The sequence below is a fragment of the Esox lucius genome, chromosome 5 (genome assembly GCF_011004845.1).
Source record: "Esox lucius isolate fEsoLuc1 chromosome 5, fEsoLuc1.pri, whole genome shotgun sequence".
Classification (NCBI taxonomy): domain Eukaryota; kingdom Metazoa; phylum Chordata; class Actinopteri; order Esociformes; family Esocidae; genus Esox; species Esox lucius.
The window spans coordinates 29,581,258-29,608,784 of NC_047573.1; the positions used below are offsets into that span (position 1 = coordinate 29,581,258).

At 39.3% G+C, this 27,527-nt stretch overlaps 2 protein-coding genes across 3 annotated transcripts; one reads left to right on the forward strand and one right to left on the reverse strand.

The window, feature by feature from the left end:
- Positions 1-902: 902 nt before the first annotated feature.
- On the reverse strand, positions 903-6,022 carry ccr10 (chemokine (C-C motif) receptor 10). Of its 2 annotated transcripts, none has more exons than XM_010866291.3 (2): positions 5,941-6,022; positions 903-2,606 (listed from the first exon to the last, which is right to left on the reverse strand). In XM_010866291.3, exon 2 carries the CDS (start codon positions 2,602-2,604, stop codon positions 1,366-1,368), a length of 1,239 nt encoding a protein of 412 aa, XP_010864593.1. In that variant the 5' UTR covers positions 2,605-2,606; positions 5,941-6,022; the 3' UTR covers positions 903-1,365. The 2 variants fall into 2 exon arrangements, with proteins under 2 accessions (XP_010864593.1, XP_019901962.1); XM_020046403.2 differs by having other exon boundaries at positions 5,875-5,981.
- A 14,244-nt stretch (positions 6,023-20,266) lies between these two features.
- LOC105007377 (receptor activity-modifying protein 1) lies at positions 20,267-26,758 on the forward strand. Its single transcript, XM_010866289.5, has 6 exons — positions 20,267-20,687; positions 21,295-21,375; positions 21,588-21,641; positions 22,577-22,618; positions 24,974-25,127; positions 26,335-26,758. The coding sequence occupies exons 1-6, from the start codon at positions 20,651-20,653 to the stop codon at positions 26,579-26,581; spliced, it is 615 nt and encodes a 204-aa protein (XP_010864591.1). The 5' UTR covers positions 20,267-20,650; the 3' UTR covers positions 26,582-26,758.
- Positions 26,759-27,527: the final 769 nt, after the last annotated feature.

Consider the following 27,527-nt stretch of genomic DNA (forward strand, 5'->3'; position numbering starts at 1 on the left):
AAAACAATATTTACTGTTCTAACCTTTTGGGTTTGTAGTATGTAAACAATATGCTACAGCTATGGGCTTCGTCCAGGCAGTTTTGATGCATAAGAACAGCCATCAGCTGTGATATATTGGTCATATCCCAACCCACCTTGTTATTTATTGCTTAATTATATACTTTTATTATAGGCCCTATCACTTTGAACATTACATTCAAAATAATGAAATAAATAAAACATATTAAGTCACAAATACAGGCATGACATACAATACACAAGAAATGAGGATTGGGAGGGCTCAAAATACCACAACTAGGGTTTTTGTTATGCATCGTGCAGTCTCTAAAAACAGATTATCTGTCCTATATTGTGCATACATCACTAACCTCAGATGTATCATACTGCTATAAAGTTGAAAAGGAAAGTATTGAGTGAGGAACAGAAGCGTTCAAATTGCATTGGTCTCTTAATTTTAACCCTTTTGTTCCTTCCTCAAAACCTTCTTTTCAACTTTTTTGGAAAGGAAAGAAAAAGGTGCAGTGGTTTCTTAATTTTTTCCAGAGCTGTAAACTGGTCGCAAAATGTATTAAAACAGTGAAAATGTGTTTTGTCATCTGTGGTGTGCTGTCTGATGTGCAATTGCTTTCAGCCCATAAGAATCAAGGCCGTTCAATACTCTGTGAATAATCGTATATTGCCCTTGATTGAATATCTTGATATTATTATTATGACTGATATTTTTCATCAACCACTGGACAACATCTTGGCATAATAATAGGTCTTGTCTTGTTAAAGCTGTTGTCCTAAATTATTTGTAGTAGTGTAAGTAGTTATCTAAACATAATATATTTCTGTTAGAAAGACAAGCTATTACCTTATTTGCTCATGCTTAAAAATAGAACATTTGGGCCACCTGAAGAATATTTCAGATTTTTATTTCCTTTGTAGCATTAATACAGATGGAGCCGCCTCAAGTCGGAACACAAAGTCACAGTTTCTCAAGCGCTGTTTGATTCCAGTAAAAAATTAGGAATGCAGATAAGACAAATCATCAAATGAACAAAAAGAACAAGACAGTGACTTATCAGTGAAAGAACATTATCTAAATATTAATGATGGAAGTGAGTGGCCTGGTGTGGCCTAGTGGTCGGCCTCCAGAGCACTTCTACCAGTGTCACTTCGAATCCATCTCACTGCTATTCTGGAACACCCTCCTCCCTCTCCTTTAAACATTCCTCACAGCCCAGGACAAAAAATAGAAAAATACAAAAATAGTAGGACTGCCCTACTGCTGAGCAATTAAAGAATACTTTTTTTGCCTGATGAGAAACCTACAGGCTTTGCTTTTTGAGCTAGTAGACTGAAGCCAACCATCCAGGTACTAAGGATGAGAAAAAAAGTAGGTATGCTCATGGGGTCTTGCTGTCGTGGGCTGATAGCTGATGCTGTGAGCCAGGGTGTGGGGCGGCAGAGGCGGAGGGGATGTGGGAGGCCGAGGCAGAGGGGATGTGGGAGGCAGTGGGGATAAGGTGGTCAGGCCGGGGGAGGTGGGTGACCCCGAGCTACAGCTTTCCGTGTGAGACCCGGTTCCCACTCTGAACTGGACGCCCGCTTTGTGGAGCAGCTTGCGCACATCGCTCCGGAAGCGGACGCCCACCAGGGCGTAGAGGAGCGGGTTCAGGCAGCAGCGGGTATACGCCAGGGTGCATGTCACGTACTCCATCAGCAGTGTTTCATCCCTCTGGGCGCAGGTTTGCCCTTCAGCCCCTGGCCCGGCCAACTTGAGCGTGAGCACCACGGCGTAGGGCAGCTGAAAGAGCAGGAAGACAGCCACGAGCGTCACCATCAGCCTCAGCGTACGCTGGCGCCGGCTGGCCCCCGTGCCCCGCTTCTCCCAAAGCACGCGGCCTATCAGGGAGTAGCACGACACCATGACCAGGAAGGGCAGGCAGAAGCCGGCGATTTGGGCCCCGCTGGCGGCCATCTTCACCCGCCAGCTCTCGACCAGCCACACTTTCATGCCACAGTGTGCCTCCCCCTCCTCGGCTGCCCCCCCTTTATCCACCCCAGAGAACAGGACCTCGGGCAGGCTGAGGAGCAGCGCGGCCAGCCACACGCACATCGAGGCCAGCTTGGCGCCCGTTAGCATGCGGCTGCGTAGCCTCAGCATGGCCTGGGCCCATGCCACCACCACATAGCGGTCGACGCTAATGCAGGCCAGCAGCAGCAGCCCGCTGTAGGTGTTGACGGCGTAGCTGGCGCGCGTCAGCTTGCACAGGGCGTCGCCGAAGGCCCAGCGGCCAAGGAGGACATCGCCCGCCTGCAGAGGCAGGGTGAGGAGGAGGAGGAGGTCGGCCAAGGCCAGCTGGAAGAGGAAGATGTCTGTCATGGAGCGAAGACGCAGGCGTCGGTAGAGAACGAAGGTGGTGATCACCAAGCAGTTGCCGAGCACACCCAAGAGGAGAACCAGTAGGAAAATTGAGGTCTGGAACATCTTGATGGTGAGCTGTTGCTCGTTGGCCTCACAAAGCTCAGGGAGCTCATTATCGGTGGTAGAAATGTTGTAATTGAAGTCAAAGGTGTAATCGTCGAACGTGGGGAAAAATGTTGTGAATTCCATACCTGGATAACATCATGAAACAACAGTCAGATAAGCACTGAGAGAGTTCAATAATTCATAAGCAGCTAACTTTTATTGATAATTGTAGGATAATTGAAACATGTGGCTTGTGAGTGATGATATATAAATATGTTATTTTATTTTAGTAATTTGTTTAGTTTGATTATTTGAACACACGTTGGTAAGATAATGACAAAATATACGTAATTGACAGGACTATGTGAAAAAAAAGGCTATACTGTTTGATCCTTAGCAGTAGTCATATAATCATATTTAGTGAATAGTTGAGCGCTAATTTGTTCCGTCTGTGCCATTATTCACTTAGTGTGAGCCATAGCAACACAAGGCCAGAGACACAGAATAATTGTTTGCATATTAAGGATATGGCCAATAAATTTGTTTTGTTTCAGAACCAGCACCTACATTCCCAGCTCAATACCCCCACGTTGTCACTTATCACCCAGTTTTGTGTATGTAGCGCTTTATTTTAGTCATAACAGAATACATTGCGTGTCATCAGCTGGAGTTCGTTGGTAAGAGGGAAGCTGTGGGTTGAATAAGATGTCTAGAAATCAGTCACAGTCGCGTGTCAAAGTCTTCAAAGTTGGTTTCTGACACTATGCGATCTTTCATGCACCAGATACCAGTTAACTTATGATCTCTGTTGCTGGACAGTAGGTCATTATTTTATTATTGCCTTGATGACTTTTGGCCTCCAGTTGTGAGGGGCACAGTTAACTTCCAATATGCAGGCCCTGTCTGCAATATCATGTAATACAGCTCTGTTTTTGTACGATTTATTTGACACAGTCTATTTTTGTCATCTTCATAGAGTGCCTAGAATTTGGAAGGTGACTGTATACTGTGATTTGAAATGGTGAATTAAATGTGAAAACCCATTGTTATAGGATGTTTTGGTAGATGCTAAATATATTTCATGAATAAAATAAATTAAATCATTAAGTCTATTTGAATTTTCACAATACCAATTACCTGGGCAGATAAGTGCACTTAGTATCTAAACGTAAATGTCTATTCACCTTTCACACCCAAATGTGACACACTTCTTCATAGGGTATAGGGAAATATTCATATACTTTCATTGCTCCAAAAATGCTGGTAAAATCTGGTAAAAGTTCATATAAGGTAAATATTATTTACAAAGTTGTCACAAATACCCTGTTAATGTTCTGCGGTTTGAGAAAGTCATAAGAGAATGGGTAGCGTGGAAAAAAACTTCATTCGTTGGTAAGAGGGAAATCGTTGGTTGACTAAAATGTCTAGAAATCAGTCACTGTCGCGTGCCAGTAGTCTTCTAAATTGGTTTCTGCCAGCGACATCTTTCATTTCATTTCAGATCAACGACACAGATACCGGTAACTGAATTAGATCTATTAGCTTATTTATTGTATGTATTACTTTTGGCATCCAATAGAAAGAAATCAAGACAGGCTATGAAGGTAAGAGGAAACAGCAACATACACTAAAAGGTCTGGTTTGTTGTTGAAGCATTGTTTGATTTGTGAATAGTCTTTTGCGAAATTAGCTGTATTTACAAAGGCTTCCAAATTCACATGATTGGCTGTACAACAGTCGGTTAAAAGCCCCTGGGCTGTATTAAATTCGCCGTATATTCATTAATTAATTCATTGTATAAACTTATGTCTCAGAGCTGTTTCATTGGGAAAAACTAAACGTGATTTAACAAAAAAATGAAAGTCATTGGTAAAAACTGAACGGAATTTAACGACTACCCAGATAATAGCCTATATCACCCCAAAATGTATACGAATATTATTTTAAATGATACACAGTGTTGTGCGAGGTGTTTCCCAGTCGTTGCGTTTTAGAAAATTCTCGCGCTCATCTCTACTGTAAACCCCCCCCCCCAGCCAGATAAAAAAAGCTTTCCCACGTTGTTGTTTTTTACCAGGCCCCGTTTTTTTTTTTTTTGTATTCTTTACCTGAAATATATATTCTTTACCTGAAATATACAAAAAATATACAGTTATTGTTTTCTGCTGGATCTTTGTAGAACCATGTCTCGGAGTGAAACAAAATCATATGTTTTATTTTATTTTAATGCAGCCTACTGATAAAGGTGAAAACCTATGTCGTTTGTAGAATTAGAAATAAGAGACATGTCAATGTGACCCCTCCTGGGAAAGAGTGAAAATCGTGGGATCCAGTGACCCTGACCCAACAATAAACAGTGCAAACTTACGCCGTTGCTTTCGAGAGAAGATATTGAGACCACTCAATCGTGTTTCCCTCAATCAGCCGACCATCTAGCGCCAAGTGGGGAGATGCATATTTAACAGTGTTGCGCATTTACGCATTTGTTAGGCTGTTGGGGAGTCACATCAGTAGAGACTAGTTCTGGCCACTCTGGTTTTGTATATGATGTGAAAAAGAAATTAATGTTGAACGTCAAGATGTATTGTGCATAATATTTCCTCTAACGACCTGCTTCCTCCTCCCCTTCACAAACGACAGCGGATAGTATTTAGCTAGTCTGTAGTTCAGGGTGAGCGCATTTTATAGGTTATGCGAGTCTCTTTAAATCCAGTATGAGACGGACTTTAAACGAGGTATTAATAGGAAAAATCTCAGGCACTCTGATTTTGAGTAAAATAAAATGTGAAACATTACCGTAAAACATTAACTGCAGATGTAATTCTGGTCGTTTATGATTGAGTTTAGCTAATAGTACCCAACAGTAAAAATGCATACGGCCCCTTTAAAGGAAAATATAATATATATAAAGTATCAAAAATAATGCTAAAATGTACTTCACTTAAAATCGGTGTCAAGTTCCAATTTAAAAACGGCATTAGTATTTAAAAAAGTAATTGCACAGTCACAATTTACAGCGTATACGTTGGGACCAGAGTTAATTTGGTATCTAAAATATGTATATGTGACCATGGGTTGCCTTTGCATGTGCCACACAAACAGAAAATATTGTAAATACATAGGCTACATGTATATTGATGATGATAAGAATAACGTGAAGATAGGCTTTATTTTGTACATGAAAATTCTGATTCTGCATCTCACGGAAGGTGCTTTCCTATTTCTGCAGTACGATACATATACTGACTGCATTACCTGTAAATATACAAAAATCAAGAAATAACAAGTCCCGTCGGCATACTCTTTAGCAAAAAGGCCTATTTGATACATTAACATATTAACTGCTTAAAGAATGTGATAATGTATTTATTTCCATTATTTTAAATATTCTGCAAGAAATCTGGTTTTACTTACTTTTGTCTGCTGTTTCTGCGACTAAAAGAGCAACCACACTAGAAGAGCTAAGACACAGACCGTTACCTTAAATCGTCTTCATCACAACAAAGAATATGCCGTTCGATGTCCATCAAACCTTTCATGACACCGAAGACGCACACCATCTGTAAAAAGAATCTCTGTTCTGGGGTCAAAAGTTTCTTCACATTGTTGTTTCCTGAACTGATTGAACAGCATGTCATGAGAAGTAAACAGTTTCTACATTTCATAACCACATAGTGTAATGCAGAAAATAACATAAAAAATACATTTTATGATCTATTTGAGATACAATTTCATTAAATAGTCGAACTTAACTAAATTCAGATGCTCAATATTATTTTCATCATATATAAATCCAGCTGCAACATGAAAGTGTGCTTAATAAAATTGTTTAACGATGCATAAATTGTTCCTTTAAGTGCTTATATCAATAAGTGTTATACTGCATTTAAGGTGGTGGTTAGGACTGTGGTCATGTTGAACTTAATGCACTGGGGTTGAGAGTGCATGGGTGGTTTAAAAGACATGGGAGTTGCCTGGCATCAATATAATGATCCTAACCAAAACTTCTCACAGGGTTGCCTGGCCCATACGTGCAGTTAAAACCCTCAGGTCAAATCTCAAAGACAGAAATATACCAGTGAGCAAATTCTGAACATGGTTTAGCACCTCCAAGTTTCCCACGTAGCTGTGCCCTATATTCACCACAGCGCTGAGAATCTAAACAACCCTGACTACTTGAGTGTGGTGGCACAGAACAGATGTAAAATGTTGTGTGGTTCTATACGTTTTCAGTGTTAACCATGCTCAGATGTTTACAAACCAGTTGATAGACATGGTTTTTCTGAAGATTGTCAGGCTCACTTAAGTCCCAATAAATAAATACTGTAGCCTAATAATATTGTAGCCTATACTCTAGGAATGATAACTTTGGAACCACCCAACAAATGTGAATTACAGTATCTTTTTAAAACTTTTTATTGTGTGTATGTGTCATTCCCAAATTGCTGTAAAGCCATTCATTCACAGATTCCACTCAATGTATAATTGAAATGATAATGGAACATTTCATTTGTAATTATTTTCTTAGAAGTGCCTATATCAGTATGAGTTATTATGCATTTTAGGTGGCGGTTGGATTTGTGGTCATGTTGAACTTGGTGCCCTGGGGTTGAGAGTGCATGGGAGATTTAAAGACATAGGTGTTTCCTGGCATCACTGTTGTGATCATTGACAGTTCAAAACCTTTCATATGGATGCCTGACCCACATAGGAGGTTAACACCCTAAAGGGTAATGCTCTTACAACCACTTGCATAGTTTCTGTGTATCTACAGAAGGCAGCTCTATGGGAAAACACTGAAGAAGGTTTTGGACCCCCACATTTCTAGCAGTAGATGTGTACCAAATTCATTACGGCACTTAATTACTTAAAGGGGTGATCCACCCAAAACCACACATTCCAATGATATAAATACATAGTAAAGTAATATATGACAACAATATGCTGTATGCTTTGACATTTTTCAGCATTTTGATGTAATGCAGTTTACATGTTTAACCTGTGGGAATTTACTTTGAGGAAATGTAAATGAAACCACATACAGTGCATTTGTGAAGTTTTCATACCCCTTTACTTTTTAGTTTTTGTGAGTTGATTGATAAGGACAAAAAGTACATTTAGTAAAATTTAGGAAAAGGCTTCAATGTAACAAAATGTTGTGTGAAGTCAAGAGACCTGAACATTTTCTGTATTCACTGTTGATCAGTCAAGTGCATTTTTGATAACCTGCAGAAATAAAAGCCCAGACGGCAAGTGTTCGAACAGCACAATAAACTTTCTATGCCCCATTTGTTTTGCATCCTGTAGAGCACATTTTGCATTAGTCTGCAAAATGTGCTCTACAATGGTAGACATTGTGGTCAAGATGGGACGGTAACCTGTGCTTATTTTGTAAATCTTCCATTATTTTCTGCAGATCCTCTAACAGGGATTTTCCTGGCTCAGAATCAAAAATTAGTCAAATAATGTACCCTAAAACTTGCTCCCCATTGCTCTACCAGACACCCCTCTGATAAACCTCACATGGTATTTGGCTTGAAAAAGACAACTATTATAGTGTTAAATCTGCCCTGTTGTCCACCTGAGAAGCAAATGTACGCTACAGTGTCCTCCCTAATAGCAACCAAAATACAAACAATACATGTATTCTTAACATATTAACATTTAAAACAAATATTCAATCACTAATCAGCTTTCAAATTTATCACTGTCAATATTATCGTTGTCTATTTTCATTGTTATGCAATGTTCTGGTTAATAAAAAACAAACCAGAGCTATATATTACAGCCTTGTTGCGTTGTTTTCTTCTCCATCTTTGCCTTTAGGTTACATTGGAGTTCCTCTCTTGGCTCCCTTCAGCTATACTTGGCTCTGCTGCTTGCGCTGATCCAGCGTCTTCACATTTATACATTTATATTGTTAATGACATAAGTATGTTAATTGCATATTTTTACACTGTATGTTGCATATATAATGTTTTTGGTGGCAGTAATACCTTAATCTGATCGTCTTTTCACCAGTCATGTCTTGTGAACTCTCTTTTTTTTTTATCAGTAAACTTGTACTATAAGGGTTATTAAGTTTTATAGAAATATTTTGACATGCTTCAGTGTAAAAGAAAACTAGGATCCATTTGTTTTTCCAACATTACTCATCTCCGCAATGTCAGGACTGGTGTGGTCCTGTATGCAAGGTTGCCAGATTTTATTGACAGTAAACTGCACATTTTCCCGTCACTCTGACAAGTCACCCAGTCCCTTCCCCTGTGGCACTGTAGGGATGGTATTGGCTAGGTGATGAGCGGTGCCTTGACCTGGCACTTAGTGTTTTGACCAAAGAGTGAAATCCTGGTTTCATCAGATGGGAGAATCTTGTTACTCATGGTCTGACAGTCCTTTAGGTGCCAACACAGTCTCCTGAATATGAATATGTACAGTATCTCACAAAAGTGAGTACACCCTTCACATTTGACACTTTGCTACAATGTAAAGTAGTGAGTGTACAGTTTGTATAGCAGTGTACATTTGCTGTCCCTCAAAATAACACAACACACAGGCATTAATGTCTAAACTGCTGGCAACAAAAGTGAGTACACCCCTAAGTGAAAATGTCCAAATTGGGCCCAAATTATTTTCTAGCATTGCCTTAAGCCTCTTGGGCATGAAGTTAACTAGAGCTTCACAGGTTGCCACTGGAGTCCTCTTCCACTCCTCAATGACTACACCACAGAGCTGGTGGATGTTAGAGACCTTGCTGTCCTCCACCTTCCATTTGAGGATGCCCCACAGATGCTCAATAGGGTTTAGGTCTGGAGACATGCTTGGCCAGTCCATCACCTTCACCCTCAGCTTCTTTAGCAAGGCAGTGGTTGTCTTGGAGGTGTGTTTGGGGTCATTATCATGTTGGAATACTGCCCTGCGGCCCAGTCTCTGAAGGGAGGGGATCAAGCTCTGCTTCAGTATGTCACTGTACATGTTGGCATTCATGGTTCTCTCAATGAACTGTAGCTCCCCAGTGCCAGCAGCACTCATGCAGCCCCAGACCATGACACTCCCACCACCATGCTTGACTGTAGGCAAGACACACTTGTCTTTGTACTCCACACCTGGTTGAAGCCACACATGCTTGACACCATCTGAACCAAATAAGTTTATCTTGGTCTCATTAGACCACATGACATGGTTCCAGTAATCCATGTCCTTAGTCTGCTTGTCTTCAGCAAATTGTTTGCGGGCTTTCTTGTGCATCAAGAGAAGGAAGAGGCTTCCTTCTGGGACGACAGCCTGAAGACCAATTTGATGCAGTGTGCGGCGTATGGTCTGGGCATTGATAGGCTGATCCTCTACCCCTTCAACCTCTGCAGCAATGCTGGCAGCACTCATACGTCCATTTCCCAAAGACAACCTCTGGATATGATGCTGAGCCAGTGCACTCAACTTCTTTGGTCGACCAATGGCGAGGCCTGTTCTGAGTGGAACCTGTCCTGTTAAACCGCTGTATGGTCTTGGCCACCGTGCTGCAGCTCAATGTCAGGGTCTTGGCAATCTGCTTATAGCCATGAGACAGAGGAAGGGAAAATGGCTAATTGGGCCCAATTTGGACATTTTCACTTAGGGGTGTACTCACTTTTTTTGCCAGCGGTTTATACATTAATGCCTGTGTGTTGTGTTATTTTTAGGGGACATCAAATGTACACTGTTATACAAGCTGTACAGTCATTTCTTCATTGTTGTCACATGAAAAGATATAATCAAATATTTGCAAAAATGTGTGGAGAGTACTCAATTTTGTGAGATACTGTACCTACACACCACTGGTTTGGTGATGTCAATTTCCAAATACGAATGTATGCAGAGGGAAGCACTGTACTACAAACACAACCAAAGGTTTAAGGTTAGCTAATACTTCAGTGTTGCTACGGTTAGGATTAAGGTTAGGATTAAGGTTAGGATTAAGGTTAGGGGTAAGGTTAGGATTAAGGTTAGGATTAAGGTTAGGATTAAGGTTAGGATTAAGGTTAGGGGTAAGGTTAGGATTAAGGTTAGGGGTAAGGTTAGGATTAAGGTTAGGATTAAGGTTAGGGGTAAGGTTAGGATTAAGGTTAGAATTATAATTTTTTGCACATCTGCTGCAAATCGAGAGAGGAGTTCAGGTCTGAATCAGTAGCGTTTACACTCGTCCACCATACCCACCCAAGGCTCTCCAGCAAAAATATCTCAATGTTAAACAGAACTGTAATATCGTTGTACCATACATGTATCCAATATGCATCTGTCCTGTTCTTAACAGGTTGTCTTGGGCCTTTTACGGAGGTTTGGCTTCCGTCTGGCCACTCTACCATAAGCTCTGATTGACGGAGGGCAGCAGAGAACATTGTCCATGGAAGGTACTACCATCTCCTCAGAGGATCTCTGGAGCTCAGTCAGAGAGACCATCTGCCCTTCTCCCCCCGAATACTCAGTTTGGCCTGGCAGCCAGCTGTAGGAAGAGTGTTGGTGGTTCCAAATGTTTTCAAATTATGATGGAGGCCACTGTGTTCTTGGGGACTAATAATGTTGCAGATATTTCTTGCTAACCCCAGGTCTGTGCCTCAACACAATCCTGTCTCTGAGCTCTATGGACAATTATTTCGCCCCAAAGGCTTGGTTTTTGCTCTGACATCCCATGTCAACTGTGGGACCTTACAGTCAGGTGAGTGCCTCTCCAAATCATGTTGATTGTATGTTTGTGTTATTATGGCTTCGTATGCCTAATTGTGCTAAATTCGTTATGCAGCACCAGTTGTGCTTGTCAATGCAGCCATTCATTCATGGATTGCACTGGATAAAGTCATCTGCAAAAATCATTGCAAAAACATTGTGGCAATGGATCATGATTTTCCACCATTCAGAATTGTTTTATTACCCCTGTTAGTTTTTATTTGTACATTATCAACATTTGGAACACATTTGCAATCACTATAAAGAGGCTGGGGAATGTTTTTCCCTCAAGTGCATGTGTACAAGCAAATACTTAGTTGACTGAGCAGTGTGATAAGAATCAAAACGGTTTGGCAAGATGTCCGTGGAGGAAACGTTATCGATCTGCAACTATGCAACACTATTGAGTTATTCCAAGTTATTCTGATTAAGGCTAAAGGCAATAATTTAACATCATGAAATTGATAAGGAAGAATATTGGAATTTAATATGTAGAAGAAAAGAACGAAGAAGAATGCAATGACTCAGTACATGCATGAGTGTTCATTTAGACCACACGGTGGTGCTAAAGTCTTGATCTGTTTTTCTCAAAGTGATAACATTTGGCACTGATCGACTCTGGGACTATTCCTGGGTTATGGCATGTTTACTGTAGCCTTGTTAAATATTCTTTTGCACTTGTATCCTTAAACTTTTGTGTATGTAACCACAATTATTTTTTATTTCTACCCCAATACATGTTGTTCTGTTTTTACTACCCTAATGTAGATTAACTAACCACATCAGTCATCACATTTCTACAAGTTCTCCTAGCCAGGATGTAGACAAAAGGACGCCATAGACTTGCAGTCCATTCTGGCAAGTGTTTTCGTAACAATGACTTTCACTGTTAATTGACATGTCTCGCACTTGAGTGACAGAGTGCTTTGGGGTTTCTGCAAACCGAAATTAAAGCAGTGGCTACGACTAGGACAGTGACTAGTTGCTTTTTTCTACAAGCCTACAGTTTAGCATGTTACTAATCTGCTAGTATTATTACTCTAATTTGCAGCTATTGACATGGGGCACCACTGACACATAAGTGAGATCATTACATTTAGACCTTGTCCCCCATACGGTGAATACTGACCTATTTTGTGTTCAACCAAAAAATAAAGACTCAAAACCAGGAGCCTCAGAGTTGGATTTCTCAACCATTGTTGTCAATAGCTTAGGCTACATGTTTTAGATTTTGTTGTTATTTTTAAAACACAATCCCAATCCTTAAACTGTTTAGAAGAACATTATTTTTCAAAGACATTGTACAATTCTAATGCAATATGAGTTTGTTTGGAATGTTTAGGAGCATTTATAGTTTTTCTCAATCGCTTTGGCTAATTTTATGAAACAGTTTTAACATTTTCTGAACTGTAAGTACAATCGTCACAACTGTTTCATGGGACATCACCAATTTATGGCATGTGTAGTAACTTACCCAAAACATTTAATTCATGCTTCAAAACCTAGTTATTGTGTCAGCAAATTGGCCAGTGCCTCCAAAATGAAAAGTTATTTTCTCATTGTGTGAGCTGTACTGGTCAAAATGTTTAGAAGTTTTTTCACCATGGCATTCAACCCTGGAAATGTTTGTTATATATAAATGTCTGCTTTGTTCTACTTTTCTGTCTAGCTGAATGCTGGTGTTTATCACACAGAGCTTTTTAGAAACCAGTTTCAATAGTGGGAAAAGTGAATACTGTACAATCCTGTAGTACACAGAAGAAGGATATGGGTCTGTATGTAAAAAATGAATTTACAGTTTTTCTCAGTCGCCTTGGTGCGTTTTTCACATCATCCCTGTGCAAAAAAAGTGCATTTCTCAGAAAAACTGCAATATACAATAGATATGTTTCTAAAGCTAGTCAGTCACAAAAGATCCTTAGTACATTTCTCAAAAGTAAATATTCATGCCAATGATAATGTCAGTGTCATCAGAATGATCAGTCATTGAGTTATTGTTCACGAACAAGGTTGTCAAAATGTTTAGGAATGTTGTCAATGTAACTGTGTACTTTGACAGTATTACCTGATGTAAAATTAGGCTACAGTTTGGATGACAGTTATTATATTGAAAATGCACAAGGCTGCACTTCTATGGCATATATCAATTTCAACAGTACTATTTACATATTACTGTATGTGGGTTATTGATTGAAAGACACTGGACAGGATTCACAGCTTTTACTATTGCTACTTTATGGAAAAAAAAAAGAAAAGAAAGTACAGTAAGAAAAAGACAAGGGGCGCAAAGGATTTTTTTTTTTTTTTTAAAGAAACACAGGAAACACCCCTGAGGCACAACTTTGCCGGCAGCACTGTTCTAGTGCTGTCTCTACACATCCAGACGTTCTTGTCTGCCGGCCCACATATTCTCATCCACATCACACCGGATATTTTCCCTTGCAATGCAACGTGGAAAGAATCTTTTGGAATGCCTCATCCATCCTATGCAGGGGTCTACTGTGATGTCCTCACATGCTGCATCCATTGCAGCCAGCAGGGTCATCTGTATGTGTGGCTGACGATCGTACACTCCATGCTGAAAATAACTCTTCAATTGGGTTAAGGAATGGTGAATAAGGTGGGAGGAATTCTATGAGCATCCTCAGGTGGGTCACAAACCATAGCATTATGATGTTTGATCGATGGAAACTCATTATCACAAATGACCACATACTTTGGCAAATCCTCTCTAAACAGACCCCTCTCATCATCATGGAGGAGAGCCCTGTAGAGTCTCAAAAAAGTTGAGTAGATGCTGGTTGTTGTATGGCCCTATAAGGGTGATATGGGTTAGGACACCATGCTCTGAAATAGCAGCACACATGGTGGTATTTCCTCCCTGTTGGTCTGGCAAATCCACAGTCGCTCTGTGACCAATGATATTCCGACCCCGCCTTCTGCATTTGGTCAGGTTGAAGCCAGCCTCATCCACCTATACAAAGTGTGAGAGGGTTCACTTGATTCCAACTCCATTATACGCTAAATCCCAGAACACACAGTTGAATTTGTTTTGGTAAGGAAGAGTGACATAAAATGTACAAATATTGCACGTTACTTCCACAGCAATGGAAATGTGTGCAGTTTATGCTTACTGTACTATGTATCACTATAAAATGTTGCTGTAAAGTAGTTACATAGATATACACTCACCTAAAGGATTATTAGGAACACCTGGTACATTTCTAATTAATGCAATTATCTAATCAACCAATCACATGGCAGTTGCTTCAATGCATTTAGGGGTGTGGTCCTGATCAAGACAATCTCCTGAACTCCAAACTGAATGTCAGAATGGGAAAGAATTGTGATTTAAGCAATTTTGAGCGTGGCATGGTTGTTGGTGCCAGACGGGCCGGTCTGAGTATTTCACAATCTGCTCAGTTACTAGGATTTTCACGCACATCCATTTCTAGGGTTTACAAAGAATGGTGTGAAAAGGGAAAAACATCCAGTATGCGGCAGTCCTGTGGGCGAAAATGCCTTGTTGATGCTAGAGGTCAGAGGAGAATGGGCCGACTGATTCAAGCTGATAGAAGAGCAACTTTGACTGAAATAACCACTCGTTACAACCAAGGTATGCAGCAAAGCAATTGTGAAGCCACAACACGCACAACCTTGGGGCGGATGGGCTACAACAGCAGAAGACCCCACCGGGTACCACTCATCTCCACTACAAATAGGAAAAAGAGGCTACAATTTGCACAAGCTCACCAAAATTGGACAGTTGAAGACTGGAAGAATGTTGCCTTGTCTGATGAGTCTCGATTTCTGTTGAGACATTCAGATGGTAGAGTCAGAATTTGGCGTAAACAGAATGAGAACATGGATCCATCATGCCTTGTTACCACTGTGCAGGCTGATGGTGGTGGTGTAATGGTGTGGGGGATGTTTTCTTGGCACACTTTAGGCCCCTTAGTGCCAATTGGGCATCGTTTAAATGCCACAGCCTACCTGAGCATTGTTTCTGACCATGTCCATCCCTTTATGACCACCATGTACCCATCCTCTGATGGCTACTTCCAGCAGGATAATGCACTATGTCACGAAGCTCGAATCATTTCAAATTGGTTTCTTGAACATGACAATAAGTTTACTGTACTGAAATGGCCCCCACAGTCACCAGATCTCAACCCAAAAGAGCATCTTTGGGATGTGGTGGAACGGGAGTTACGTGCCCTGGATGTGCATCCCACAAATCTCCATCAACTGCAAGATGCTATCCTATCAATATGGGCCAACATTTCTAAAGAATGCTTTCAGCACCTTGTTGAATCAATGCCACGTAGAATTAAGGCAGTTCTGAAGGCGAAAGGGGGTCAAACACAGTATTAGTATGGTGTTCCTAATAATCCTTTAGGTGAGTGTATGTTTTACCTGGACATACTGGTACCGTAGCAAAAGGTCTAATAGAAATGTGTAAAACTATGCTTGACAGTTTATGTCAAATAGTTCACCAATTTTGCATGTAATGGCTTATGCAAGGAACTAATGCCTAGAGGTTTTGAGGGGTAAGACTATTCAACAGAGAACCATCTACTATATTTTGATCAACATGAGCAATTGAAAATGTGGAAAAAAGCTGACACTTTATCATTATCAATTGCAATATGTACAAAGGCAATTGCAATTTGTTCCAAGGAATAAGAAATTGCCTTAATGATGTGCACAAGTGACTAGATTATTTGGAATTTGTACAAGTAGTATCTAAGTAATGCACCAAAGCAACAGAGAAAACATATAAAGTAATATTTAATGAGATGAAAATTCACCACCAAAATTACATCCAAGAAAACAAAAATACTGCAACAATGAAAAATACTGCAGTAGTTCTGTAAAAAACAATGAATTTCACCTCCTAATGGTTCATAACACTACAAAGTCACATCTTATTGGTGGACATCCTGTATCTCTTGTTGGTCTGGCAAGAGATTTTGGTCAACATTTCATCTAATGTTTCCCTTTAAATGCAACGTGGGGAAAATTCTCCTGCCGATTCTTATTTCATTACCATGTCATCTGGCAGGTAATTTCCAAATATAGTATATTTCACAAACGTTTCATGTCATGGATATTTATGGAGTATACATGTACGAGCAGGTCTGACAGATTTCTATAATTGAATGTTTCATTTTGCATGTGATGTCTCACATGATGAAAGTTTAGAAGTTGTGAAGAGTTGGACAATTTCAATGAGAATCTAGTCATCAATTTCGATCAGCAAGCCATGTGCGTGTAGGTATTGTTCAAATTGTAGACAATTGTACTTACTCTTCTGCACACATGCCAAAACGTGCAATTTGCTTGAATGAATAAGAAATTCTAATCTGGTTTGAGCAAAAAACTATTTGTTCAGAGATTTGAACTTAATTTGCAAATCATTTGAAAAATTAGCCAAAACGATTGAGAAATACTGTAATAACATTATTAGAGATGGTTTTCCAGACCGAGTATGAAGACAGTTACAGTTTTCCCCGATTGCTAACAAACATTGGTTAATACTGAAACCACTTATGCAAAACTCTTCACACAGTCTGGGTTTCTAACAAACAGTTAATCTCACCTCCAAAACTCACTAAAACCACCAAAACACTTCATACATGTCTCAAAATTAGCTTGTTCATCCATAACACTGGCCACAATTCTCACTCAGAAACACATTATCACTCATAACTTGCTGACCTAAAAAACACTAACAACAGGGAGCATTACATAAATGATTAACTTTAATCTTTAATCTCTTTTTTCAAATGATTTTTCACATAAATCAGTATTTGATTACAGAATAACACCTCACGTTATTGACTATACTAAAGTACACGGAACAATAATTAGTCATAAAAGCAGCAATTTGAAGGATATCCTTTATTTTCTCTACATTTTTGCATTTAAGCAAATTAAAAGTTCAAACAAAAAACAAATCCCTGAAATTCCAGGGCTGCAATAATAACAAACAAGCATCAACATGTATTTATAATCACTAGCCTCTCTGTATTGTAGGGGCCAATGAGTGGTTTGTGTAACAGCAAACCATTATTGGACTGTGCTGAACATATTTTGATGTTAGCTCCTTTCTGGCCAGGGACATCCATGGTGGATTTCTGACCAATTTTGCCACGTTGAATCCAGCTTCATCCATAAAGGTGAAACTGTGTGCAGTTTGCCTAGCTTCCATCTCAATTACCCTCTAAAAATAACAGCAAATATACAGTTTAACAATACTTTACATTATGCGTAAATGTGTATATACCCTGTTTGGTAATGTACAGTGTGGTAAAAAAGTATTTAGTCAGCCACCAATTGTGCAAGTTCTCCCACTTAAAAAGATGAGAGAGATCTGTAACTTTCATTATAGGTACACTTCAACTATGAGAGACAAAATTAGGGGGGGAAAATCCAGAAAATCACATTGTAGGATTTTCTATGAATTTATTGGTAAATTCCTTGTTAAAATAAGTATTGGGTCACCTAAAACAAGAAAGATTTCTGGCTCTCACAGACCTTTAACTTCTTCTTTAAGAGGCTCCTCTGTCCTCCACTCGTTACCTGTATTAATGGCACCTGTTTGAACTTGTTATCAGTATAAAAGACACCTGTCCACAACTTCAAACAGTCACACTCCAAACTCCACTATGGCCAAGACCAAAGAGCTGTCAAAGGACACCAGACCTGCACCAGGCTGGGAAGACTGAATCTGTAATAGGTAAGCAGCATGGTGTGAAGAAATCAACTGTGGGATCAATTATAAGAAAATGGAAGACATACAAGACCACTGATAATCTCCCTCGATCCGGGGCTCCACGCAAGATCTCACCCAGTGGGGTCAAAATGATCACAAGAATGGTGAGCAAAACCACACAGGGGGACCTAGTGAATGACCTGCAGAGAGCTGGGACCAAAGTAACAAAGGCTACCATCAGTAACACACACCGCCGCCAGGGACTCAAATCCTGCAGTGCCAGACGTGTCCCCCTGCTTAAGCCAGTACATGTCCAGGCCCGTCTGAGGTTTGCAAGAGAGCATTTGGATGGTCCAGAAGAGGATTGGGAGAATGTCATATGGTCAGATGAAACCAAAATATAACATTTGATAAAAACTCAACTTGTCGTGTTTGGAGGAGAAAGAATGCTGAGTTGCATCCAAAGAACACTATATCTACCGTGAAGCATGGGGGTGGAAACATCATGCTTTGGGGCAGTTTTTCTGCAAAGGGACCAGGACGACTGATCCGTGTAAAGGAAAGAATGAATGGGGCCGTGTATCGTGAGATTTTGAGTGAAAACCTCCTTCCATCAGCAAGGGCATTGAAGATGAAACGTGGCTGGGTCTTTCAGCATGACAATGATCCCAAACACACCGCCCGGGCAACGAAGAAGTGGCTTCGTAAGAAGCATTTCAAGGTCCTGGAGTGGCCTAGTCAGTCACCAGATCTCAACCCCACAGAAAATCTTTGGAGGGAGTTGAAAGCCTGTGTTGCCCAGCAACAGCCCCAAAACATCACTGCTCTAGAGGAGATCTGCATGGAGGAATGGGCCAAAATACCAGCAACAGTGTGTGAAAACCTTGTGAAGACTTACAGAAAACATTTGACCTCTGTCATTGCCAACAAAGGGTATATAACAAAGTATTGAGATTAACTTTTGTTATTGACCAAATACTTATTTTCTACCATAATTTACCAATAAATTCATAAAAAATCCTACAATGGGATTTTCTGGAATTTTGTTTCTCATTTTGTCTCTCATAGTTGAAGTGTATCTATGATGAAAGTTACAGGCCTCTCTCATCTTTTTGAGTGGGAGAACTTGCACAATTGGTGGCTGACTAAATACTTTTTTGCCCCACTGTATATACCATTTGGTAATGTATATACCCTGTTTGGTAATGTATATACCATGTTTTGGCAATGTATATACCCTGTTTGATAATGTATATACCCTGTTTTGGTAACGTATTAATGCCAGAGTTGTTTCACACGTTCACTGTTTCTTTCAATGGGTAGTGCACAACAGTTGCCATCATTCTGTTTTGAATTTGTTTTTAACAGTTCTGGGAACAGTGTGTAAGCATTATAAGAAAACATGTGCTGCAAATATGTTGTTTTGCAGGTAGTGGGTATGAATGAGAAAAGAGGATTTCGGTGAATGTGTTTATTAAATGCATTTTGTGTGAAGGCAATGAAAAATGATTCAGTTTGGTCCACATGCACTTCTGTTTCACTTAGTTTGTGAATAGTTTTGACAAGGTGACTTCAGTATTGACCGATGCTTGTTAACAAAAAAACTGTAAAACTGAGAATGAGGCCACATATAAAAAGGAGTGAAATCCCCTTTAACCATTGAGTTTGAAACTACAGACACTGACAGGTGAAACCAAATAGCCCCTTGCAAGGCACACTTCAAACCATTTTGAAGATCCAGAAAAATACATTTGCATGCATATCCCTTTATTTGGATACTCCAAATATATAGCATCAAATGATTTGAAAGTATTTTACTGTTGACATCAGAGTGACACTGCATAATGTACTGAAACATTTAAACAATTGTATTTTTAGTTCATTATCTACAGTAAATGCATTCTGTGTACTTGGACGAAGTTGTGTGCACATCTGTTGTGTGTGTGTGTGTATGTGTGTGTGAGTCTGTGTGTTGGGTGTCATACATGAACAATTGGCAGCGCATTCACGTGTGTCTGAGAGTGTACTTACTGAATGCACTTTAAGTTTGTTTTGCAGGCTGGGTAATCTTTCATGTCAATCCAACGTCCTGTTTCCAAAGCTGGGCCCGTCACCATGGGGCCAGTTGTCTACTGAGCAACAGGCTAGAAGGGAAATCCCTTAAGAGCCAGCTCACAGGCCATCAGATGACAGGAAACTATTCCAAGTGAACCCCACCTTAAATTGACTCTAGTCACACACTCCCAGGAACACACATGCACACAAACTCACCAGCGCACTCAGAAAGAAAGTCATGGATAAACACAAACCCAACACAAAATAAGTGCCTATTCAGGGATATTCTGTTACATCCTATTATCTAACTTGCATTACCACAAATATGTACATGTTTTTTTTCTGTTTGAAAGCACATCCCTAAATCTGCTATTTTGTATTTTCTTACTTTGAACAGTGACTCCTATGTTTTGGGAACTAATACATAGGTATAACAACATAGGGAATTGCTATGTTAACATGCTGAAGTGTATACAAATGGTTAATTACTAAACAGCGCATTTCTCTATGGATGGTTTGAGTGAATATAGGCCTATCTCTGTAAAGGATTTGGGATGTCTTGTCAGTACTTGCCTGGCAGTGACAGGAAAACCTGGGGTGGGCTTAGGGCACGTTTCTTAACCCTCTACTTTTTGAAGACGTATTGATACTATTGGATGCCACTAACTGGTGGTGGTATTTCATTTGGCTGAGGCTTTTCATTGTTCTTGCTCCACCATGATCATCTTACTGCTTTTCCCTGTTCTGGTGTTAGGTATGTATCCTATTGTAACACGTTTCTAAAAGAAAGCAGGAAAAATTCTATATTTGCTTGTTATAAGAATGTACGAGTCCTTATAATGTCTTATTATAAGGATTATGTGTTGTGCTTTTTATATACCATAGAGGAGCTGTTTAGTTGACGTCTAATCAGAAAAGATTGGGACTTTACAATTGTATGCATGCATGCTTATGAGAAGTCGCACAGTACAGTATTCATGTTTTATAATGCTTTTAACCTGTTCGATGTTGCCCTGTCTCTGTTGTATGTGCAAAGTGTGAGTGACAACATTTTATGTAATGCTGTTAAATGTTTCTTGTTGCTTGTTGCTTCTTCATGTTGTTGCTACCTTGTCATGGTGGAATATTTGACCATTTTCTTTAACTGACAAAGGTGGACTGAAGCCAAATGTAGTATTTTAGTTGGAGTAAGCAGACATTGGAAAGCAATGAATAATAACATATGACATATTTATTGGCATATTTTATTACAAATGAAAATGCACATTCCCCAAAGTGAACAATGTTAAATACCTTATACTTTTAAGTTGAAAAGAATGTACAAAGCAATGGGTCATCCAATGTATCTTATTCATTTCAAGGTGATATTGAATTACAAAACAGTTCATCATCATGGATAGCAAACCATTCAATGACTAACTCCACAACATTTGAAAATAATGGTAAGTCTTCAAATGAGCTAGAACATGCAAAACAATTTAAGTTAATTAGAATTAGGTCAAATAATCTTCTATTGTAGTGGGAGATTGCAAACATATGTGAAGGCATTTTGACCTCACTTTAACAGTGCCCATTCTAGATTGAACAATGTTAAACACTTAACAGTCAGCTGACATAAGCAATGCATCATTCAACATATCTTGTTTTTTTCCAGGTCAAACTGAATTGCAAAACAGTGTATCATCCAATATAACATTTAAAGATGGAGGTAAGTCCTTAAATGCAAGCTTACAAAGTGGAATTAAGCCAAATGGGATTGTATTTTAATGGCAGATACAGTGTATTCAGAAAGTATTGAGACCCCTTCACTGTTTTGTAAAGTTAGTCTTATTCTAAAATGTATTAAATCAACCCCCTCCCCATCCCCCCCCCCCCCCCCCCCCCCATTTACACACACTACCTGATAATGACAAGCACATTTTTATTTGTAATTTTAGCAAACTTTTAGAAAAAATTTGCAAAACAAAAATAATTTACATGAACATGCAGGCTGCTTTGTTGAAGCACCTTTGGTGGCGGTTACTGCCTCACCTCATCTTGGGTATGACGCCATAAGCTTGGCACACCTGTGTTTGGGAAGTTTCTCGCATACTTCTCTGCCCAAGTATTCCTTCGGCATAGACGATTCCTTCGATCTCATGGCTTGGTTTTTGATCTGACATACAATGTCAACTGTGGAACCGTATTGTCAGATGTGTGCCTTTCCAAATCATGTCCACTCAAATGCCTTTATTACAGGTAAACTCAGTGGAAAGGTCAGGCACCTGAGTTCCATGTTGAGTGTTACACCAAAGGGTCTGAATACTTATGTAAATGTAATTATTCCGTTTTTAATATTTTTTTTTTTAATACATTTTCAAATATTACGTCATTATGGGGTGTTGCGTATAAACTGAGGAGGATTTTTATTTTATTTTTCATTTCAGAATAAGACTAAACCTAATGCGGGAAAAGTGTCTGAATATTTCTTAAATGCACTCTTGCAGAAACATGAGGGCATTTGGGACCACAAAGGATAGTAGACACATTACAAGGCACATGTTACCTAAAGTTACTGCATATTCCAGATTTGACAAATAGAAACACCTCCATGTTCAGCTGAAATAAGTAATGTATCCTATTACGCATGTTCTTTATTTCCAGTTGAAATTGGATTACCAAACAATGTAACGTCAGAAGATGATGGTAAGTCTTCAAAGGATCTAGAACCATGTTTCCCAAACCTGATCCTCGGGACACAAAGGGGTGCATTTTTTTTTTTTGCCTTAGCTCTCACACACCTAATTCAAATGAAACACTTGATGATAGGTTGATTACATCAATTAAGTGTGTAAGTGGTAGGCCAACAATTGAATCAGGTGTGATTCAAACAAAAACATGCACCCCTTTGGGTCCGAAGGACCAGGATTGGGAAACAGTGAAGATATAAAATATTATAAGACATATATTCAAATGACTAAAAATGAAGATATACTGTAAGCATTAACATACATACAGTTGTGCTCATATTTTGGCATATCCTGGCAGAAATTGTGAAATGTTGTCAATTGATTTTGAAAATATGACTGATTATGCAAAATAAATGTAATTTATTTAAGTAGAGTGATCATATGAAGCCATTTATTATCATATAGTTGTTTGTCTCCTTTTTAAATCATAAGGAGAACAGAAATCATCCAAATGGCCCTGATCAAAGGTTTACATACCCTTGAATGTTTGCCCTTGTTACAGACACACAAGGCAACACGCACAGGTGAAAATGGAAATGAGTTAGTAGGTGAATTTCCCTGTGGCTTTTTAATTTGTAATAAATATCTGTGTTTAAATAGTTTGTTAGCTCTAACGTGGATGCACTGAGCAGTCTAGATACTGAGCCATGGGGAGCAGAAAATAATTGCCAAAAGACCTGAGTAACAAGGTAATTGAACTTTACAAAAATGGAAAAGGATATAAAAAGAAAGCCTTGCAAATGCCAGTCAGTACTGTTCAATCACTAATTACGAAGTGAAAAACTCAGGGATCTCTTGATACCAAGCCAAGATCAGGTAGACCAAGAAAGATTTCAGCCAAAACTGCCAGAAGAATTGTCTGGGATACATAGAAATACTCACAGGTAACCTCAGGAGAAATACAGGCTGCTCTGGAAAAAGACAGTGTTTCAAGGAGAACAATATGAACAAAAATGAGCTGCATGGTCAAGTTGCCAGAAAGTAGCCTTTACTGCACCAATGCCACAAAAAAGCCCGGTTACAATATGCCTGACAATACCTTGACACGCCTCACAGCTTCTGGCACACTGTCATTTGGAGTGACGATACCAAAATAGAGCTTTATGGTCACAACTATAAGCGCTATGTTTGGAGAGGGGTCAACAAGGCCTATAGTGAACAGAATACCATCCCCACTGCGAAGCATGGTGGTAGCTCACTGATGTTTTGGGGGTGTGTGAGCTCTAAAGGCACAGGGAATCTTGTGAAAATGTATGGCAAAATGAATGCAGCATGTTATTAGAAAATACTGGCAGACAATTAGCATTTCTGCACGAAAGCTGTACATGGGACGCTCTTGGACTTACCAGCACGAAAATGACCCTAAGGCAGGAAGATTTATCTGTGCAAGGTGTCTTTGGGGTTGCATTTGAGTCATTAAGCAGACACTCTAATACAACATTTTACAGAAGTTATAAGGGTTAACTCTCTTGCTCAGATTCATTTACCGGTAGTACCTTTTCTTGCTTTGTGATTTGATCTGGAAATCTTTTGGTATATGTGTCAGATGATTTAACCGCATCTTTCTTTCTAGCCTGCTTCTGTTCTCTAACCCTGTCTAGATAGTGTCAGCACACCATTGCAATAATCCCGCATTCCAGTGTCATAGTCCTTGACTACAACACACAGCCCACGCTAACTGTTGAGCTGCGGGGACGTGTGGGCAGACAGACTGGCAGGCTCTGCTGTAGTTCACATACATACCATGCAAACAAATGTCTTTCCCGTAGCCAACCAGTACCTTCCAGTTTACTGCTCTTTGCATAGTTAAGAAAAACAAGTTTATACATAATGAAAACCAATAGCAATGAGTTGAGTTTAACAAAACAACTGCAGTCTACTGTGAGATATTTTCATGTAAACATTTGGTGGCACAGAAATATGGGAAACTGGATAGCAAACTATTAAATCACTAAATTCCACTTGCCATTACACCACATTTGACTGGGTAAATGGCTTTTTGTTTTAGTCAATGTGGACCGAGTGAACTAGGAATATGTCTCAAACACCAGAACACAGACTTCAGCCATAGTAACCTGTCTCAACCATTGGTGTAAGGAACTTGGACTCAGACTCAACCACCAATTAGGCATAGAGACTCTTACTCGGCCCAGACTCAAGTATGGGACTTGCACAGGTTGGAAATTTAGTGACCACTGCATTCCTTAACCCGATTTCATCCATGTGTACAGAGGGGGATTTGGTTATAAATTTGGTTCAAATGGGTCATGATGGTATAAAACATTGATGTTCTCTCTCCTTGAACCTCTAGAACGTTTTCAGGATCAGGAACATTTCCATGTCTTTCACGACTGCAATGAGAACCTTCTAGAGCTATACAGCAACATCACTTGCTGGGGGAGTTTTCACCATAAAATGGAATACATCAACATGGAGCACTGGTGTAATTGGGACAAAGTCATTAGGTAAAGCTAAATATTGCATTCAACATACATTTAGCATGCACATTTATCTTAAGAAAGATATGTGGGGAAACCACACAACCCCATTAATAAAGTAACCCATACCTACAGAAATAGCTATTATCAAAATCAACTACTAGAAAGTAGAAAAAGAGACAAAAGAGACAGACTGTAAACATCTAGGTTGATATACTAATTCAGACGCTTTCAAGAGACTGATGCATTTAAACTACCTCAAACTGAATTTTAGCAAAACACAGCTTGTGCTGATAGGCTCTAAGAAAGCATGGATCAAGATAAGCAATTCTCTCTTCCTTTGGTAACATGATATGATTTTTGACAGTTATTTGTATTAATTCACTACAGGGTCCTATTCAGAGTGACTTACTGTACTGAGATGTTCATACTTGTCCCACATTGGAATAAAAAAACACAGCCTTGACGTTCCAAGTGCCATTTAACCAAGTCAGCTACACAGGAAACTTATTTGAAGCCCACATCAGCGATATCAAAATAGAGTTATTTTTCCATCTATGTAACATCGCCAGGAACTTGTCATCCCAACTCTTTGGCCACAGCTCAACTTGATTTCAATGCACAGTGGACAGAAATACCAGTAAGGATCCTAACTTAACTCCAGATGATCCAGAATTCAGCTACATAGGACAATCTCTTGCCTCAGAAATATTTCCAACACGGACCTCTTGCATTAGACCACTTCCTTTCATTGTATAAGCAGTAACAGCAGATGGAGTTAGAATACGTAGAATAGTTGAAATAGACGCTTCTAAATGAGCAGAGGAAAAGCAATCAATCACACTTTGTCGGCTGAGTCATTATTTGTCAGTAGGAGGAAGGAACACAATTGGCAGAGTGATTTGCTTGGCAAGTTGCTTTGCAGCGCTGCTTTGAAAGAAATTATAAAGGCAATAGAGAGTAAGTGCTACTGTATAAACTGCAACACACATAGGTATGCAGACTGGCTCACAAACACGCACTTTTTTAAAGCAGGTCTTTCAAAAACTGTTCAACTCCAAAATATTACAATTGCCATATTACGATAAACAGCTGGTATTCATGTTTATTACCAATTCATATATTTTCTTCAGTGTTCAGTATTCAAACAGCAATAATTGTTACTTCATTTTGAATATATTAGCTTAGTTAAATTTAATTTACTGTCATGCTTAATTTGATTTCTCCACAACAGACCATACAGTGAGCTGACTAAGTGCATGGAGTTTTGTAGCGGCTACTTGGGATGCTACTACCCGAACCAAGTGGTACAAGACTTCTTCATTAAGATCCATTCTCATTACTTCCAAGCTTGTCCGGTGAAGGAAGCCATGTTCCCGGATGCCCCCTCAGATGTTGTGCTTACCCTTACCCTCATTCCAGTTGGCCTCATCCCCATTCTGATTTTCCTAGTGGTCTGGAACAATAAGGGCATGGACTAGTTTGGAAATGTTAATTATGAGCTGATTGATTTTGACCTTTTTGCTATTAGTTCCCTTCCTGTAACTGTACCCTAACAATAATTATTGGAAAGTATTTTCTTATAAAGCTTTTTTTTTATGTCTGGGAATGTACAGCTCTGGAAAATAAATAAGAGACCACTACACCTTTTTCTTTCCTTTTCAACTTTTTTGGGAAGGAAAGAAAAAGGTACAGTGGACTGTTAAGTTTTCCGGAGCTGTATTTTGTATATTAATCATGTTTCTACAGTATTTGTTGATTTGTAATGTTTCCAAACAATCCCTAATTTTATTCACTTTAAAGAAGAAAATATGATTTGATATTGCATTGTATGTGAAAACACCCCATATGTCCAGTATATTGCAATACAGAAAAAGGGCAATTTGTAACTGCAATTTATTTAAATGGTCTGTACCAATATTTATCTTTACCTTTAGCATCTTCAAACATTAAAGACTATTTTACTATACTGAACGTTTCCCTTTTAGGGGTATTTTCCTAAGGAGTCCCCCTCAAATAGATGTATACTCAAAACTAATTTAAACAAATAACAGTTCAATACTATAACAGTGAAAGAGGGATATTAACTGCAAATGAAGCGACATCACCCCCTTTCTCTGATTCAACAGTGCAACCAGTTGAAACGGTGAAAATGCAAGGTCCTGTTGTCATACTAGTATATTAAAGAATGCTACAGATATGGTGTACTGCAGTGATTAACAGTGAAGTGATCTTACAGTGGTTTGCACATGAGGAAATGTGAAGAGATTAGTGCTGTCAAACGATTAAAATAATTTATCGCGATTAATCGCATAATCTTCTGCGTCTTGCCTAAGAACAGCTCTTATCTGTGGTATATCTGCCATGCACCGCACCCCCTTATGCCTTCCTGCTTCCATATAGTCTGTCTATAATCTAGCATACTAT

What these genes read in the sequence shown, in the direction of transcription:
- ccr10 (XM_010866291.3), bottom strand. Translation starts at nt 2,604, where the DNA reads ATGGAATTCACAACATTTTTCCCCACGTTCGACGATTACACCTTTGAC.
- LOC105007377 (XM_010866289.5), top strand. Translation starts at nt 20,651, where the DNA reads ATGATCATCTTACTGCTTTTCCCTGTTCTGGTGTTAG. An exon ending in TGTAACGTCAGAAGATGATG is followed by an intron (nt 22,619 to 24,973) that starts GTAAGTCTTCAA and finishes TTGAACCTCTAG; the next exon opens with AACGTTTTCAGGATCAGGAA. An exon ending in AATTGGGACAAAGTCATTAG is followed by an intron (nt 25,128 to 26,334) that starts GTAAAGCTAAAT and finishes TCTCCACAACAG; the next exon opens with ACCATACAGTGAGCTGACTA.